The sequence below is a fragment of the Aegilops tauschii genome, chromosome 5 (assembly GCF_002575655.3).
Source record: "Aegilops tauschii subsp. strangulata cultivar AL8/78 chromosome 5, Aet v6.0, whole genome shotgun sequence".
Lineage (NCBI taxonomy): Eukaryota > Viridiplantae > Streptophyta > Magnoliopsida > Poales > Poaceae > Aegilops > Aegilops tauschii.
The window spans coordinates 57,572,316-57,591,086 of NC_053039.3; the positions used below are offsets into that span (position 1 = coordinate 57,572,316).

The window sequence follows — 18,771 nt, forward strand, 5'->3', positions numbered from 1 at the left end:
CATGCAATAGCTGGTGGAGACTATTGGAACCCGGAATTGTTTCGACAACAGTTCACTGGTCCGCACCTCAAGTACAACGTCTCCAAGTGTGAAAATGTAAGAGTACAAATTTTGCTAAGCTACATTAGTGTGCTTTGTCTAACGGACGGGTATATGGTCACTGCAGATTCATGTTTCCCTATGCGATATTAAACACTGGTCTTGTTATACATTCAACTTGCATCGAAGAGTTATTTACATCCTTGACTCTAGTAAGCCTGAAAAGAGCGAGGATGTTAGGCAATACAGTAGACATACTTGGATTGTACCTATGTTGGCTTCTGCCATGCAACAATGCTTGTCCCTGTTCTTCAGTGACTGGAAAGAAGATGTAACTACATGGGCTTATAAGGAACCTGTTGTGCCTACACACCGGTTTGAGTAAGAATTTCCTCTGCCTAACCTTACGTCTCATGATAATTCAAGATTTTACTGTTTTAATTACTACCGGTTACATCTAATTGTGCAGGGTTGAGAGTGGTGTTTATACTTTGGAGTTCATGAAGAATTGGAAGGGGACAGACGTCGCCAAAGAGCTCAATTCAGTAAGCCATCCATAATTTTTCTTAAAACATTTTCAATAAAAAAACTGTCATCCATGTGTTGCCTTACTTAGTTCCTATCGTCAACACAGGCTTGCATTGACAAGGTTAGGGCCAACATTCTACTGGACATTCTTACCATCAGAGATAATGTAGCGGCACTTCCAGATTTCGTCAAACAACTTGTGAGGCAATACGAGGATGGAGTAGTCGTGAAGAAATGAAGACTGTCTTATTACCTTTATTTCATAATTTACATAATTATATCGAACTTGTTGTCACTTTCAGAAAAAGTATTGACCATTCTGTGTAATAAATACGACAATTTGCTTCATTTTATGTTCAATCTCTTCATAGGTTCCCTTGGGTATCATGTTGTCGGTTCATATTCCCACGGACCTGTCCTGGGATTGTACTTTTTAGCGCCGACAGTTAAAATTCATACACGATGCTTCATACAAATTAGACTACAATTTTCTCCTCTGTTCTGGATTTATACTTCAACTCATTTGGGTTTCCCATACTCCAATGAGATCAAAAACGAATATTACCTTCAGTTCCATACATACACTAAACCTTCTCTTCTAATACACAGCCGTCAAAAAATATCAAAGCAAAATGGCGCCACATTGATCATGGCGGGCTCAAATGGTAGCAACTGATCCAGTGTTGAGTTGACGGATCCATGAAAGCGGCGACCACCTTACTGACTACTATTTTACATTATTCTGCTTGAGTAACCAACATCCACACCAACGTCCCTTCGAATTATAAAAAACGAGTACTCACACTGCCATCGTACATTCATTGTCATTGTACATAACCAATATCGACACCTTCTATAGTGGTCACAGTAGTCAGTTCAATTTTTAACATAAAATGTCAGGCAAAGTATCATAGCAAACATCAATTTTAATATAGATTCAGCGACGATTCTTTAACTAGGTGTCTTGCAATTAAGAAGCAATCTAAAATCGTCCGTAAAAATGGAAGCAGAGCAAGTGCTTGTGCACTGCCTTGTACGTTGTACCACTACTAGTGAATGCAACAAATCGCTAATTCCTAGTAATTAGCTAGGCAATGAATCACACCATAACTAAGAGTTAATAACCCGAATCAGTTACTGATCATGGCTAGTGGAGTCTCCTATCTCACGTATAGGTATTTAAAAGGAGAACCCCTCCTTCCCAAACACACCATTTCACAACGAAACACCATAGTCTGAAGCGCAAACCTAATGACCACTCCTTCTGAAGGAGATGTCGCTGGTGGCACGGAAGGATGTTCTTCACTGGATTGTTCTAATCAAGGCAGGACTACCAGTGGCAGGTCATTTCTGATACTACTATACTCATCTTCCCTACGTAATAGACATATTAGTCATTTTTGTTCTAGAAACTTGTACTCAGTGCTGATTCATTATATATTTTATAATTAGTGATGACTCCGGAACTGCGCTGGTTACTATTCCACCAGAATATTGCGATGCAACGATTATGGATCCTTTTTTAGGCCAGGTATTCCATGAAGACACGGATGCCTTCCAGTTTTATAACATGTACGCGTTGAGAAACGGGTTTGGTATAAGAATTCGTAAACAAGTCAAAAATGTTGCTGGTGACACTACTTACATCGAATTTGTATGCTCATGCGAGGTATGTACTACTTATCGTTTATCGCTCAAACTAAAATAATTCATGATTGTGGGATCATTCAATTTTTCTGTTGTCTTGTATTTCCTTTCTCAGGGCAAGCCATCTAAGGGGGTTCAAAAATCTGTGAAGAGAGGTTGCGGTGCCATGATGCGCATACACAGACATGAAGAACATAAGTGGATCATCACAGAACTCCGGCAAGAACACAATCACCCCCTTACAACCAGCACAGGTATGACCCGCAACTGGAAATCACATAACAAAATCGGTGAGGGCACCAAGCGCATTATGAAAGATATGATGGAAAACAACAGCACCACAACTCAAATGTATGGATATATAGCCGGGATTGCCGGAGGAGCATCGATGCTTCCTTTCACTAGGACGTATTTTCAAAGTGTTAAATAATCAATCCGAATTGAAGAAAGTACAGATGACATCAAGAAGACATTACGGCTATTTGTAGAAATGCAAAAATCAAGCAAATATTTCTTTTATGCTGTCGATGTTGGAAAGAATGGAAAGATAAAAAATGTTTTCTGGTCGCATGCTTGGTCTAAGGATAGTTACAAGCACTTTGGTGACGTGGTCACATTTGATACTACCTACCAAAAATATATATATGGTATGCCTTTTGGTCTTTTTGTGGGTGTAAACAATCACTTCCAGACTGTCATCTTTGGTTGCGGACTGGTTATAGAAGAATCAGAGGATGCCTTCAAGTGGTTATTTAGTACTTTTCTTAAAGCTGTCGAAGATAAGCATCCAGTTGGAATTCTCACAGGTTTACTCTCCACATACCCTTACAGCACTTTTCCATTTTCTTTTCTTAAAACATTCTAATTATTTTGTACAAATAATACAGACCAGAACAGGGCCATGGAACTTGCCATCAAAGCTGTACTCCCTAACACAATCCATAGGTGGTGTAAATGGCACATTTTTTACAAAGCCAAAGAACATATTGGTCCTAATCTTTACAGCAAGACATCTGATTTCAAGGACAAGTTCCATAGAGTTCTTAATCATACAAGGACCATAGATGAGTTTGAAGGTGCTTGGAACTCACTTATTGCTGAGTATGATCTCCATAGCAACACCTGGCTACAAGATGTGTGGGATAAACGTGATCGCTGGGCACCACCATACTTCAAAGATTTTTTCTTCGCAAAGATGACAACAACGCAACACAGCGAGTGCATGAATCATGTGCTCAAAGCCTACGTTTCACCATCATCAACCATGCATAACTTCGTTAAACAATACGATAAGTTTATTGCTGATAGGATTGCGGCTGAGGACACACTTGAGTTCGACACTTCGAAGGTACATTTATATTATAATACAAATATACCTTTTCCTTTTTCTAAATGAGATTCATTACCATACCTCATGCCGTTGCCACTTCTCATATTCGCAGGATGCAAGGCAGCCGAGATGTGGATCACCAATAGAGAGGAAAGCTGCTAAAGTTTACACAGACACCATGTTTGCGAAGTTCAGCGACCAGGTATACATGAGTGCGTCTTACTTTGTCCAAGAAATCAGAGATGATGGCACATACATAACAGTTTACATGGAATGTGATACGAGGGAAAACTGGAGTAAGTTGGAGTTTCCAGTTCATGTAAAGAAAGATGAAGAGGAGTACAGATGTATTTGTAGGTTATTTGAACACATGGGCATATTATGCTCACACATAATCAGGGTATGCACAATGGACCCTTTCAGTACTAGTCTTCTTTTTCCAAGGAAATTAGAGTCAAATTATATTATTCATTTTTGTTTCAGGTTATGATGCATATTGGGTGCCGGAATCTTCCAGACAAATACATCAAGAAAAGATGGACGAGCAATGCCCGAGAAGGAAATAAAAGCAGATTCAACATGCATGCTGCTGCTTCGAGGACTCACCGGCATACCCTGTTATTCGAAGCTTGCATGGACCTATCGTCCAAAGGTGATGCATCAGTTGATGCATACCATGTTGCAATGAGGAAAATTACTGAAGCTTTACAGGAGATCCGTTTGATGCCAACCCAAGAAGATGCTACGGCTATACTTCAAGTCCACACAACATCTACACATTTATCTGCGGAATCAGATGATGAGTGTGCCAATGAAATGGAAGACGAGGACATCTTGGAAGCTCAACTTCATGACGATGTGCTTCCACCAAACCGACGCAAGAAGCAAGGACGTCCAAGGACAGCAAGGCTCAAATCTGCTGCCGAAGGTGGTGTACGTACAAAACGAAAATGTTCATTCTGCCAAGAGAAAGGACACTACAGAACTGGTTGTCCTCAAAACCCAGAGAATTTGACAAAGTCAAAGATTAATAAAGTCTGCAAGAAGTGCCAGCTTCCTGGCCACAACACCTCTACATGTGGCGATCCTCCTTTACATACTTGATACGTTTCAGCACAAGTGTAATAGTTTTCTTACAAAATTTCCTTCATTTTATTGAAGCATGTACTGTTCGTCCTTAATAATAACAGTACCAAGATATTTATGATTTCCCATTCATTTTGTTTTTTGCATAACACTAAGCAATGGTCGTGTTATTCTACTGTCGTCCTCACTACCAACTGTTTAATGAGTTTAAAACCCAGGTTGCATGGCAAACTTGTGTTCTGACTGAGTATCATCCTCTTGTCTGTTGCCATACCTTGCTCATGTTTGTCGATACAAGTTTAATACCCAGTTCAATAGTCTGATAGTCTTACTTCCGACTTATTTCTAATTCCGACTGAGTATCATTTCGGTTTCATTATTTCAAAAAAAATGTACATTAATTAGAGGCGCATATTTGGAAGGTATTTCAATTCCTAGTTATACCATTTCCATATTACACACGTCCCGCAAAAATTTTGGAAGGTATCTGACGGGAAATCAGTTCGGTTTAATTTTGCAAAAATTGACTGACCATTGATGACAGCCACATTTTCGGAAGATGATACCCTTTCCATGTTATACCCTTTCCAAAAAAATGGATAATTTCGGTTCGTTTTTTCCAAAATGATAGACCACTATTGCACAAGCCACGCCATGCAAATTTCTTGGCAAGGTATTCAATTCGCATGCATCATTTATTTCTGGAAAGTTCGTATGGGGTATGAATTACAAACAGACATATGGAAACTAATTTCTTACCGATGGACAATAAAACACAAAAATAAACACCTATTTGTTAACGGGTTGTACCCAATAACAGATCTGACGGCATCTAGACAAGGTGCCTGGGCACCTAGGTGTCCCAAACTGGCGTCCTATATATATACTATCATGTGGTAGTATATACTCTACTTTATTATTTTTAGTATGTTCATATACTATATCTAAGATACTCCCAAGTGATTTGTATGAAAAAATTGCAAGTGAGCTCGTAATTTTATTGTATTTGTGAAATACGTACATATTTGTACGTGAAATAGAGTATGCGCAAAATATGATATATACTATCAAAAAAGTAGTATATATACTACCTAAACATTGTTATATACTACATACTACGCGTACATAATCTCCGATATGATAGATACTACCTAGAACGTATGAAACAAAAGTGGGAGTAACTACACCCGGTAATAGGGAAAATTTGTCATATATATATATATATAGGACAACACTGTTCTGATCCTGGGATCAGAATAGTTATTTGGATCACAGCTGCCTTATATAGGGCCGATCGATGGTTCCTCAGATCTGAAAACAAAAACCGAACCCCACCTCCCACTCTTCCCACCTCTCGGCCCCCATCCCCGACCCACATCCCCACGACGCAACGCCTCGTCCCCGCGCGGTCGGCGCCCTACATCCCCTCCTCCCCAAACGGTGGCGCGACCTCCTCCCCAACGGCGGCGCGGCCTCCTCCCCGATGGCGGCGGGCCTCCTCCCCTCCTCCCCAACGGTGGCGCGACCCCCTTCCCTCCTCCCCAACGACGGCGCAGCCCCGGAACCACCGCGTGCTTTCACCGGTCTTCCCTGGATCCCGAGCGCCATCGCCGGTCCCCGGATCCCACGAGAGCAGTCGCCGCCTTCCTCCCCCTGAATCCACCGTAGTGGTGGCCTCTCTCCCCCTAAATCCATCGCGGCGGCGACCCCCTCCCTGTGGATCCACCTCGGTGGTGGCCTACCTCCCCCTGATTCCACCATGGCGGCGGCCTCCTCGGCGGGCCGTCAACCTCACGCGCACCGCTGCCCAAATGCCCGCTCGCTGTTGTCCCGGCTGTAGCGGTGCCCTCCTCCCCATGGGCCCATCCACCCCCTTGGCCGCCGATGCGGATCTGACACCTGTGTCCTCCCTGGATCCAGCGTCATCCGAGGGTGCGCGTGAGGGCAGGTTGCGGCAGCGCCCTGGGAAGTTCGCGGGCAACGCCTTGGGCAGGTCATGAGCACTCCCTCTGTCGTTACATGTGCATCGACAAAATCCCCTGCCCGGTTCATCATCCTCGCTGGAGCTATTCTCTCCGGCCTCCTGAATGACGTCGGTCGTCCCGCTCTCAAATCAAGGACCACACGAATCTCCTATCCATCCCCTCTCTACTTATTCTGTAGTTTCTGAAATTTGGTCTCAATTGAAAAAAATGTATTTGGCAGCGACGGCATTGCTGTGACAGATACAATTAGTTTTAAGTCGTCACAAAATGTAATTTTGCAGTCCAATGTGACTCCAGGTTGAAGTTTGATGCTTTTTACGTGATTGTTGTACATTATATCCTACTACAAAATGCATAACAATCCCTGTCCGATTGTACATGACTGTGCAGTCCAAGGTTACTCTCCAGGTTGAAGATTGTAGTAATTCAAAAACCTTTGTATAGTTTCGTGTTGGGTAATTGTAGCAAAGAGGAATGGAGCCTCCAAAAAAAGAGCAAGTGCAGATAAAAAATGGATATGTGCCTAAGGTGCTCGTGGTTATGCCAAAAATGGAAATAAATTATTTTACTATTTCCTTTTATCTCAAACTAATTAACTTCTGTAATTTCTATAAACATGCCTTGCAAAACTATTGCATTAGATGGTATGACATCGAAAGGGAATTTAAGGAAACCTATGTGGTGCCATGTTAATTAGCAAGGAAAGTTCAAGGTGAAAACAGTGGAAAGTTCAACTACTACACGAAATGCGTTTCAGATAAAAATATAAGAAAAAGGAAACAAAAAGCTTAAGAAAGGGTGTTCAAGAAGTTCACATGCTCCTCCTAGCATAGTTCAAAATTCATGTGCGAGACGTCCGTCGTTCATTAAAATGTAAAAAAGGCAACATAAAAACAACATTGTTTTTCCATTTTAAAAAGTGTCACAAATGGCTACGAATATGTAACACCTATCTACATGAAAAACTTGCTGCTATTCATAAGCTTTCCACCAGGTATATTATGTGGTACATCTCGATGAACGGTTTAAAATTTTCATATATATCATTTAAAACACATTTTTATGTATTCAAAAAAATCTTATCTGTTGAAAGAAATTCATAGTGAAAACAACAAGAAGTTTAAGTACTGCAAGGAATGCATTTCAGGTGAGAAATAAAAGTATAGAAAAATAAAAGCTTAAAGGTTTGTTGAAAGAAGTTCAAGTGGTTTGTCCGAGGAAGTTCAAAAATTCTTGCGAGAGAGGTTCACCTTGTATTTTCATGTTCGATTTTTTCCGTATAAAAATCGAACACAATACTTTACTCAAAATATAAAAAGGTGAAGTTCAAATTGAAATAACATAGAAGTTCGGAGTTTATTAAAACCTAGGATTTACCTTTTCAAAAAATAAAAAGCACAACGCCATTTTTTGCACTTTTGAAAACAATCTCATAAACGTAAAAATGGTTGCTAGAAGTTCAAGTGCTCGGCGAGGGAAAGTTCAAAAATTCTTGTGAGAGAGGTTCACCGTGTATTTAGATGTCCAAAATACATAAAAAATATGTTGTTTTTTGTGTTTTAAAATAATTCTCTCAAACCAGAGAGAATTTCAAAGTGATGACAACCTGGAAGTTCACGTACTACATGGTGTGTATTTCATATAGGAAAAATACAAATAAAGTGAAATAGAGTGAAATTCAAACAGACACGCCCAGAAGTTCAACTATTGCACGCAGTGCAAAAAATAGAACATCAAAAAATAGCACGTCAAAAACAGAGTGAAGTTCAAACAGACATGCCCGAGAAGTTCAACTACTTCACGCAGTGCATTTCCATTCACGATGAAGGCAGAAATCATTATCTCGTCGTTTTCTAATTTACTTCAAAACGGCCCGAATATCATTTGTGTAAGTTCAAGTCCTCGGTCGGAGAAAGTTAAAAAACATATTGTGAATGAGATTTGTACAAAAAGAATATCATTTGTGTAACACTAACGAATGGATGAGAAAATTACAAATGAAAATACGTCACAGAAGTTCAACGTGAAAACAGCAGGAAGTTCAACTACTACGCTGAATGAATTTCACAAGAAAAACTTTTAAAACCGTCGCGAGTATGAAAAAATGATCAACACGGGAAAGTTGCGTGTCTACAGCAGCTTTCCATCGGTATATCACTTTCTCAATGCCGGTGAGTGGATGGAGAGCTACGAGTAGTGGATGGAGAGCTACGAGCAAAAAAAGCACGTGAAAAACAGAGCGAAGTTCAAGTAGACATGCCGAGAAGTTCAAGTCTTCACGCGGTACATTTTGGAAGAATCTGTTTCGCGATAAAGGCAGAACGAATGATCCCGCCGTTTTTGAAATTACTTGAAAATGGCTTGGAATCAGAGAAAACCATCAATACAAAAAAGTTTCGCATTTTCCGTAGCTTTTCAACGGCATATTATTTGCCGCATTTCGATAAAGTTTGTAGAAACTACGGCAAAAATATGTTTTTAGCCATTTTCAAAATTGACTTAAAATAATAAGTAATTGGGAGAAACAATATACACCAAAAAGTTTGGCATTTTCCAAGCTTTCCAACGCCGTATCATTTGTTGCATTCGAACGTACGGTTAAAAAACTAGCTCGAAAATACGAATTTGGTGGGATTTGTACCGTTTTCTAAATTACTTTTAAACCGTTCAAAATTAGAAAAAACTTTCAACATGAGAAAGTAGCGAATTTTCATAAGCTTTCCAACGCCATATCACTTGCCTCAATTGGATTAGCCATTTATAAATGACATCGAAAATACGAAATTTTACGATTTTCCAAATTACTTTTTAACCACAGGGAATTAGAAAAAACTTTCATCATGTGGGAGGAGCGGTTTTGCAGCAGTTTTCCAACGCCATATTATTTGCCTCATTCCGATAAACGGTTTAGAAATGCGATCGAAAATACGATTCACGTTTTTTGTATGAAGAAAAAACGGTTTTCAAAACTGCTTTTAAACCGCTTATATTTTGCCAAAAAATTAAATTGGGTGATGATACTGATGTCCATAGCTTTCCAACGGTATATAGCAAGCCCCATTTGGGCAAAGTTGGCGGAAGTTCAACCTAGCATAAAGGGAAGTTAAGGTCGAACAACTCAGGCAGTAAAATTGCAAAAAACGCGAGTTCATCACGACTCGAGTGCAAAATCCAACTATGAGCGAGATTCCTATTTAAAACGGGTATTTAGTTGCTAAAAATCGTTTGCAGATTACACTAACATCATATAGAACACGACTAAGAAGAATAATTCGCGAGGGAAGCCACGGTTGCGAAGATAACCCGAAGGTCGGGTTCGTACAGAGGGAAGTTCAGACGCGTTACTCAGGCAGTTCAGGTTGTGATCAAAATATTATTCTGATCCCGTGATCAAAATAGTGTTATATATATATATATATATATATATATATATATATATATATATATATATATATATATATATATATATATAACATATATATATATATACATATATATATATATATATATATATATATATATATATATATATATAACATATAACGTTCTAAGCGTGAGTGTAGAATAGCTTATTCTACACCTCCTAGTAACGCTATATATAAAATCTAATAAAGCAGTGTATAAAATATAGTAATTAGGAAAATATTTTTTGTACTACATAAGTTTGTAATTTACTTCATTTTTACAAAAATTACTATATTTTACATACCATGTTACCATATTTTATATGTAGCGTTACTGGGGTGTAGAATAAGCTATTTTACACTCACGCTTAGTTTAGTGTTACTATTCTACCCTCACGCTTGGTTTGGCCGGGGTGTAGAAAGCCTATTAGTAACCCAGGGTGAAGAATAATAATTCTTAATTCTTCACCCTGGTCGTTCCATCGAGCCAGATACGCTACGCTAAGCCAAGCCATGGTCCGACCGCCGTAAAATTATATTGACATCGAAGTAATTTTACATTTATTCCGTTGACTTATGGATCCAGCCCACTCCCCACGTCCGTCAGGTTCGAGCAGTTAGAATCTCGACGGCGACCAGAACGAGGTGAGCGGCATCCATCGGGCGATGCCGTGGTGCTTGATGGTTTGGCTCGGGCGGGCGGCGGCGTGGGGCAAGTCCATGGCGGCAAGTCTCCTGCGGTGCTCACCGACCCTGCTCGGTTTCAGTGGCACACCTCCCTGTTTTATTTCAGTGAGGCGATGCGGTGAGCGACGGCAGGTGAGCCGTGAGCGGCAGCCGGTGAACTCGACGTCTTGGTCGTTGCCTCACGGGCGGGGCGACGTGCTGCTTGCCGGCTTGTTGCCTGACTTTGTGGTGGTGGCCAGGCAGGCGATGCGGCGTGGTGTGCGGTGGCCCTCCTGGCGGCGCTGCAGTTGAGTCCAAATCCTTGTTATTGGAACAGGAGGAGGTGAGCAGCTCAATTCTAAATTCCTAATGATTTCCGTTCTGAAATTCAAATCGACTTCTTGTTGCCTTTCGCTTCTTTGTGTTGTTCCCAAATTGCTAATTTGGGGTTCAATTTCTAATTTAGATGTGGAAACCATGTGGTGAGATCAGACATCCTCTGCCCCAAGAGGTAATTTATATTTTACCATTACTGTTGCTTGTGTTTGCATTCGGTCATGTAAACCTTAGATGTTTGCACGCTGGTGGCCGTTGATTCACAGCAGGTGGTGCAGGCGTGTAGCCTCGCAGGTGTTCCTCGGCATCAGGTACATTTGCCGTGGCATGCTTGTTGATGTGATCTGCATCTCCATCTCGTCCTAACACAACAGTGGGCTGCCAGTTCTTCGCCGCCGAATCTCTTCAATTTTGCTTTCTCTCCGTCAATTTACATGAGTATGTGTCAATTTAAACTTATTTGCAGGTGCGATTATGTGGACTCTTGAGTTTTGACCAGATCTAAACTTATTCCAGATTTCGGACTAGTGAAGTTTTCCACCCTGCAACTGTGTAGATATGCTGGAAAAGCAAAGAAAAGGCACACCAAGTAATTAAGATGTAATCCTTGTCATTTTACTGGGCAGGTGCAATCATACTCTTTAAAATGCCGACATTGCGAGAGTAAAATAAAGTATGTTAGGAATATTGTTCTTGAATTGATTCAGTAAAAAAATCCTAGTTTAACTCATGCTTTTGTGTTAAACGACATACACTCATATTAAGGATTGACGTTCTCATTTATCGTAATGTACAAATGATGAGTGTACAATGGCTACTAAGGGTGTATAGGTCTAATTAACAGATCACAGAAAGGAGAGGAGGAAGCTGAGCTCCGCTCTTTCTTCTGTCTAGGAGAAGTTTCTTTTTCCTTTTTAAAGACTGAACCTTATATTGGGTTTGTAGGGAAAATTTCTCTGCCTCTATTGATCGTATCCTATTCAGTAGTATACTACTAGTACCGTGGCATACCAATTATTTGGACAGATCAAAAGGCAAGTTAAAGATCAGTTAGATAAATGCTACTGTCCTCACACATCTCACATCTCATTTGGCTTCCTACATACCTGAACACACATTTATGCAGTCACACATCTCACCTTGATTAGTTTGCAAATTTTGCTTGGATAGGTACTATATACAGTTGTCTTCTCTAACTTGTTATACTCGTTCATTGAATTTACAGTGTTTGAATCCTCCAGAGAATAGAAAGAGGACATTAGCTAGTGTGAAAAATGACAACACAACTTGGACTTGCTTCTATCAACTTGAATGCCGAGATCCAATCATCACAAGCATCTTCATCTGTAACAAACATCAATCCTGTGAGCGTTAGTTCAAGAGCCTGTATTCTATGGTGTAGTAAAAAGATATACGAGAAGTTGTTCCCACTGCTCCTACAAGAAGATTAAGTTGAAGAAGAAAATTTCTTGTTCTGGCTGATGATTATTGCCATTCAATTTACCCGTATTTTTTATTCCATATAATTGTTATGGCTCTGGTGCTTAATTTCCACTGGATTTCTTGTTGTTTTTAAAAGATATATGCTATACATGTCTCTTCCAGTGTCTTTTGTGGATGCATTTCTTAAATTAACTATTTTTGTTATGATGGCATCTCTTAGCTGGAACATCCATGTTCAATTTCAGTTCAAAATTACGAGTTCGTAAGAAGCATGACTGACCTGTAGCATGCACAATCATTCCATATTCAGTGGGCAAAGGCCCAACCTCTGAGTATCTCAAGTCCAACTCATTGCTACTCTATAAAAATTAAGCCTACTGTGAGAAAAAATAATAAAGAGACTACACTAAGTGCAGAAGGAACCTCAAACTAACGCATCACATTGTCAAATATTCCACTGAGAAAATTGTAATATACTGCATCATGTTTACATCTCATTTCATAATAAAAATGTCAGCAAACACAAAGATCAACAAACAGGACACTCCTCTGTGCCTGTATTTTGCAGTCGGTGCTACCGATAAGTGCTCCCCACTTCCCAGGGGCACGGGGAGGAGAAGCACGCCATGCCGTGCCCAGTCCGCCATCGTGAATGCCATCGTGCTCGCGCTCAAGCAGGACTGCATGACGTCGCCGAGAAGCTAGGTGTTCACGCGTTGTGAACATGTCCAACTAAAATTAGCAAGTGACGCCATGGCTGCTTCCCCTGACGTCCACCACGCGCGGAGGCGCCTCCAAGCCAGAATAGTGACGCATCCTCGTTGCATTGCGCGCTTACATGATATTGCTCGCTCACACCGGATCGGCCGGCCGAGCGACAGGGTTAGGTATGATGCGAAACAAAGACTATCGTTTTTATCCAGGAGAGTTGATCATCGAACGCTCTTTTCTCTCAAAATATTGAACAACTAAATCTCATGTGGATAGACATATTTCGGAAGAGGTGTTCTAAAAAAAAGGAAGGATTTAGTAGGATGGATCAACGTGATTTTCATGGTTGAAATTTACTCCAGTACGTTACTCCTATCCCAGCGGCACATCAGCTATTCCTACGTCAAGAACAGTTGTTTCCTTACGGCCACTTCGGCTGGCCGGTTTGTGTTCCTGACCTCCATGACGTAACTTACCCCATAGGCAGTAAAATTACCTCGCACGCTTTTCTGTTTCGTAATGATGCGGGTACGCATTGCTCTTTCCACGTCATAATTTTACCTCGCAAGCCTCTGGTTTCTTATGGTGTGCTCGTGGTGTGACTGGTTCGGCTGGGGTGAGGAATAGCGCGACTATATATAGAGAGAGAGATAGAGAGAGAAACACTATTCTGATCCCAGAATTAGAATAGTTATCTGGATCACGGAGCCCTGTATAGAGGGAGCGACCAGGTTTCCCCGAACTCACGAAACGGTAGCAAAAAAAGAAAAAAAAAATCACTCCCAATCCTATCGCCCCCAACCTCCTACCCCCGCCCCAGATCCCCCTCACCCCGCGCTGCCGCATGATATCCCAGGGGCCCCGACGCCGGGCGGCCTTCCTGGCCGCCCTGCCGCCGCGCTACCTGCCCGGAGGACCCGCTGCCTGGATAGGGGCGCCATTGCCGCAGCTCCGCCTCCTCCCTTCTCCGACCGTCGCCCACCCCTGCTTCGGCGCGCCGCCAGCCCCTCCTCCTTCCGGGAGCGCCGTCAGCCACTCCCTCTCCGCGCGCACGGCCGGCCCCGCCTCCTCCTGGCGCGTCGGCGCCCCGCTGCCTCTCGACGCGCCGCCACCTCTCGTCCTCCCGGTGCGAGGCCGCCGTACCCACCTCCTCCTGGCACTCCGTCGCCCCGCCCCCGGCGCGAGGCTGGCCATCTCCTTCAGGGCGAGGTGGGTTTGGACTTCAGCCCCTCACCGCCGCGCGTCCCCACCCAGAACCCCGCTTGCTCCAGTGCGTCGCCGCTAGTCCCTGCCCTGCACCCCGCCTCCTCCCATGCGCAGCTGCGCGTCCCCGCCCTGAACCCTGCCTCCTCCCAACCGGCTCGACCACTGCAGCAACTGCTGCCAGATCACGCGTGAGGCCCGGCTGCGGCGTCGTCCTGCTCCACCGCCGCCTCGTGGAAGACGACCACCAACTGCCCCCCCCCGCAGATCCTGGACGAAATCCCCTTGCCGGTTCTCCGTGGATGCAACACACTGCGTCACTGTAAAAAAATGGGTGCTCCTTGGTCCATAGATTTTCTCTTGTGTACATGTGTTCCTATGGGACAGAAAAAGAGTGAAGTTCATCCTATCAGAGGTGTGTTGTTCAATTTGTATACTAAAAGAAGGGGAAAACAACATGTGAGCATAAGTGTGTGGGGTGTTGCTCCATTTGTCTTGTACTATTATGCAAAAAAAATTCTTTAAATTTCTATTTGTGAAGGTCAAAATGTTGTGTTTGAGAAGGTCAAGTGTGTTATGTGTATCTCAGCAAGTTCAAAAAATTTAAACACACAAGGGAAAACATGGGAGATTTGCGATTCTTTTAGAACTTCAAGTGACAAATAAATTTAAAAAGAGCACAAACAAAATATAAGCCTACAAAATTCACTTCAAAAACATCAACAAGGTAAAGGATGTTCTCTTTGTTCTCGAGTGCAAAAACAAAAGTTTAAATAAAAAGGGATGCAGTATACGCATTTTCTAAAAAGAAACCAAGAAGTTCGAATTAAACTAACGGAGTAGTCCAATGTTAATAAAAAATTCAGTTTTCTCTCATTATTAAAAAAATAAAACCAAGAAGTTCAAAATTTTAGAACAAAGAAGTTCGAAAAAAATCTTATTTTCCTCATTACTAAAGAATAAAACCAAATAAGTTCAAATTAAAATAACGGACGAGCACTATGCATACAAAAAACTCAGATTCTTCTTGTTTCTAGAAAAAAATGCAAGAAAAAATTGTTCAATGTTTATGTGAAAAATCATTTTTTCCTAAAAATAAAAATAAGAAGTTCAAAATAAAATAACAGAGAAGTTCTAAGTTTATAAAAAATTAGAATAACAGAGCATTCCATTTCCTGTTAAACTGAGAAGTTCTAATTAAACTAACAAAGGAGTTCAATTGTAACAAAAAATTGGATTTTTTCTTCCTAGAAATATAACCAAGAAGTTCAAATTTGAAAAACAAAGCACCAGGATATTTCTATATGAAGAACAAAAAAAGCATAGCCTAGAATAATGTTAACTCTCGAAGTTCATATCTAATAAATTGGACAGTTCGACAAAAATGAGAAAACAAAAAAGAGACACATATGTTTGTACAAAAAAAAGCTCATGGATTTTCCCATCTTTGGAAAATGGATTTTCCTCATTTCTAAAATAATCAAGAAGTTCAAATTTAAAATTTTGATCATTTCACAAATTATACAAAACATGGATTTCCTCGTTTCTAGAAAAACTTAGTTTTCTAAAATTTTAAGACAAAGAAGTCCAATGTTTATTACAAACCCCAAGAAGGTGAAACACAAGAAAAAGCATCTCAACACGAATTTATATAAAAAAGGATTTTATCTGTTAAAAAACCCCTAGAAGTTCAAATCAAAAAAATGGAGTAGTTCGATAGTTATACAAAATTCAGATTTTCCTCATTATTAAGGAATAAAAAAAGAACTTCAACTTTTTTAAAATAGAGCAGTACAAAATTCATAAAAAAGGATTTTCACTGTTACTTACAAAAAAACTCTAGAAGTTCATATTTAAATAAAGGGCCCGGTTCAATATTTATTAGAAAACTAGGATTTTTCCATTACTACAAAGAAATAAACCAAGAAGTCCAAATTACGAAAATAGAGAAGTTCGATATTTATGAAAAAAACTCTAATTTTTCCTTGTTACTAAAGAATAAAAATGACGAAGTTGAAATTAAAAATAGAGGAGTAGTTCGATGTATACGGGAAACTCAAATTATTACCGTTTCTAATAAAAAAATAAAATTATTAAGTTCAATTTACAAAAAAGAAATGTTTGATGCTTATTTAAAAACATATTTCCTTTCTAAGAATATGACTAAGAAGTTGAAATTAAAATAACAGAGAAGTTCGAATTATATAAAAAACTCAGATTTGTTGCAAGAAGTTCACGTGCACCTCCGTGCACGGTTCAAAATTTATATTGCGGGACATCCGACCTCCCATTACATGTTTTGAAATGGCAAAAAATGACATCCGACCTTCAATTGCGTGTAATTCGACATATACAGAAAAATGCGACAGAAGTTCATAGTGAAAACATCGAGAAGTTCAAGTACTGCAAGGAATGCATTTCAGGTGAGAATAAAAGTATAGAAAAATAAAAGCTTAAAAGGTTTGTTGAAAGAAGTTCAAGTGATGTGTCCGGAGAAGTTCAAAAATTCTTGCGAGAGAGGGTCACCTTGTATTTCCATGTTCGATTTTTTCCATATAAAAATCGAATACAATTCTTTACTCAAAAATATAAAAAGGTGAAGTTCAAATTGAAATAACAAAGAAGTTCGGAGTTTATTAAAACCTAGGATTTACGTGTTCAAAAAATAAAAAACACAATGCCTTTTTTTGCACTTTTAAAAACTACGCATAAATGAAAAAAATGGTTGCTAGAAGTTCAAGTGCTCGGCGAGGCTAAGTTCAAAAAAATTTGTGAGAGAGGTTCACCGTGTGTTTAGATGTCCAAAATACATAAAAAGATGTTGTTTGTTGTGTTTTAAAATAATTCACTCAAACCAGAGAGAAGTTCAAAGTGATAACATCCAGAAGTTCACGTACTGCATGGTGTGTGTTCCGTATAAGAAAAATACAATAAAGTGAAACAGAGTGAAGTTCAAATAGACATGCCCCAGAAGTTCAACTACTTCATGCAGTGCAAAAAACAGCACGTCAAAACACAGAGTGAGGTTCAAACAAACATGCCCGTGAAGTTCAACTACTTCACGCAGTGCGTTTCCATTCACAATGAAGGCAGAAATCATGATCTCATCATTTTTCTAATTTACTTCAAAACGACAGGAATATCATTTGTGTAAGTTCAAGTCCTCGGTCGGAGAAAGTTAAAAAATAATTGAGAGAGAGGTTTGTACAAAAAGAATATCATTTGTGTAACACTGACGAAATGGATGAGAAAATTACAAACAAAAATACGTCACAGAAGTTCAACGTGGAAACAGTAGGAAGTTCGACTACTATAGTGAATGAATTTGAGATGAAAAACTTTTAAAATCGTCGCGAGTATGAAAAAATGATCAACACGATAAAGTTGTGTGTTTACATCAGCTTTCCACCGGTATATTACTTGCTCAATTCCGGTGAGTCTTCCGGTGAGTGGATGGAGAGCTACGGGCAAAAAAAGCACGTGAAAAACAGAGTGAAGTTCAAGTAGACATGCCAAGAAGTTCAGATTCTTCACACGGTGCATTTTCGAAGAATCTGTTTCGCGATAATGGCAGAACAAATGATCTCGCTATTTTTGAAATTACATGAAAACGGCTAGGAATCAGATAAACCATCAACATGAAAAAGTTTCGCATTTTCCTTAGCTTTTCAACGGTATATTATTTGCCCCATTCCGATAAAGTTTGTAGAAATTACGGCAAAAATATGTTTTTAGCCATTTTCAAAATAGACTTAAAACTGTAAGGAATTGGGAGAAACAATATATACCAAAAAGTTTCGCATTTCCTCAAGCTTTCCAACGCCATATCATTTGCTACATTCAGACGTAGGTTAAAAATTTAGCTCGACAATACGAACTCGGTGCAGCTTGGACCGTTTTATAAATCACTTTTAAACTGTTCAAAATTAGAAAAAACTTTCAACATGAAAAAGTAGCGCATTTTCATAAGCTTTCCAACGCCATATCATTTGCCTCAATTGTATTAGCCATTTAGAAATGACATCGAAAATACAAACGCGGCTGTTCGGTTTGCAAAATTTTATGATTTTCCAAATTACTCTTTAACCATAGAGAATTAGAGAAAACTTTCAACATGTGGAAGGAGCGGTTTTGCAGCAGCTTTCCAACGCTATATTATTTGCCTCATTCGACAAACGGTTTTAAAATGCGATCAAAAATATGATTCATGTTTTTTGTATGAAGAAAAAACGGTTTGCAAAACTGCTCTTAAACCGCTTACATTTTGCCAAAATTTTAACTTGGGTCTTGATACCGGTGTCCATAGCTTTCCAACGGTATATCACTAGCCCCATTTGGGTAGTGTTGGCCGAAGTTCAACCTAGCATTGGGAGAAGTTCAGGTCGAACAACTC

The 18,771-nt window shown here is 40.0% G+C and overlaps 3 protein-coding genes across 17 annotated transcripts; all 3 read left to right on the top strand.

Moving 5' to 3' along the window:
* The first annotated feature begins 234 nt into the window (after positions 1-234).
* Positions 235-915, top strand: LOC120963848 (uncharacterized). The gene is made up of 3 exons (XM_040388352.1): positions 235-420; positions 509-584; positions 674-915. The coding sequence occupies exons 1-3, from the start codon at positions 311-313 to the stop codon at positions 803-805; spliced, it is 318 nt and encodes a 105-aa protein (XP_040244286.1). The 5' UTR covers positions 235-310; the 3' UTR covers positions 806-915.
* Positions 916-1,840: 925 nt separating this feature from the next.
* LOC141022556 (protein FAR-RED IMPAIRED RESPONSE 1-like) lies at positions 1,841-4,648 on the top strand. The gene is made up of 7 exons (XM_073498816.1): positions 1,841-1,910; positions 2,094-2,236; positions 2,330-2,468; positions 2,937-3,020; positions 3,102-3,562; positions 3,657-3,746; positions 4,028-4,648. Exons 1-7 carry the CDS (start codon positions 1,841-1,843, stop codon positions 4,646-4,648), a joined length of 1,608 nt encoding a protein of 535 aa, XP_073354917.1.
* A 5,888-nt stretch (positions 4,649-10,536) lies between these two features.
* LOC109775077 (uncharacterized) lies at positions 10,537-12,615 on the top strand. 15 transcript variants are annotated; one of them, XR_012184084.1, is made up of 6 exons: positions 10,548-10,838; positions 10,946-11,028; positions 11,152-11,196; positions 11,288-11,459; positions 11,538-11,647; positions 12,247-12,615. XR_012184084.1 is itself a non-coding variant. In XM_040388879.3 (5 exons), exons 1-5 carry the CDS (start codon positions 10,686-10,688, stop codon positions 12,251-12,253), a joined length of 333 nt encoding a protein of 110 aa, XP_040244813.1. In that variant the 5' UTR covers positions 10,537-10,685; the 3' UTR covers positions 12,254-12,615. The 15 variants fall into 15 exon arrangements, 6 of the variants coding, with proteins under 6 accessions (XP_040244813.1, XP_040244812.1, XP_040244814.1 ...); XR_012184085.1 differs by having other exon boundaries at positions 11,538-11,621; XR_012184086.1 differs by having other exon boundaries at positions 11,538-11,610.
* The last annotated feature ends 6,156 nt before the right edge of the window (positions 12,616-18,771 follow it).

Coding starts and splice junctions, on each gene's coding strand:
- LOC120963848 (XM_040388352.1), top strand. CDS start 311: ATGTTGGCTTCTGCCATGCAACAATGCTTGTCCCTGTTCTTCAGTGAC. Junction 421..508: donor GTGCCTACACACCGGTTTGA/GTAAGAATTTCC, acceptor CTAATTGTGCAG/GGTTGAGAGTGGTGTTTATA. Junction 585..673: donor TCGCCAAAGAGCTCAATTCA/GTAAGCCATCCA, acceptor TCGTCAACACAG/GCTTGCATTGACAAGGTTAG.
- LOC141022556 (XM_073498816.1), top strand. CDS start 1,841: ATGTCGCTGGTGGCACGGAAGGATGTTCTTCACTGGATTGTTCTAATC. Junction 3,563..3,656: donor TTGAGTTCGACACTTCGAAG/GTACATTTATAT, acceptor TCATATTCGCAG/GATGCAAGGCAGCCGAGATG. Junction 3,747..4,027: donor TTGCGAAGTTCAGCGACCAG/GTATACATGAGT, acceptor TTTTTGTTTCAG/GTTATGATGCATATTGGGTG.
- LOC109775077 (XM_020333831.4), top strand. CDS start 10,686: ATGCCGTGGTGCTTGATGGTTTGGCTCGGGCGGGCGGCGGCGTGGGGC. Junction 10,839..10,945: donor GATGCGGTGAGCGACGGCAG/GTGAGCCGTGAG, acceptor GGTGGTGGCCAG/GCAGGCGATGCGGCGTGGTG. Junction 11,197..11,287: donor GACATCCTCTGCCCCAAGAG/GTAATTTATATT, acceptor GTTGATTCACAG/CAGGTGGTGCAGGCGTGTAG.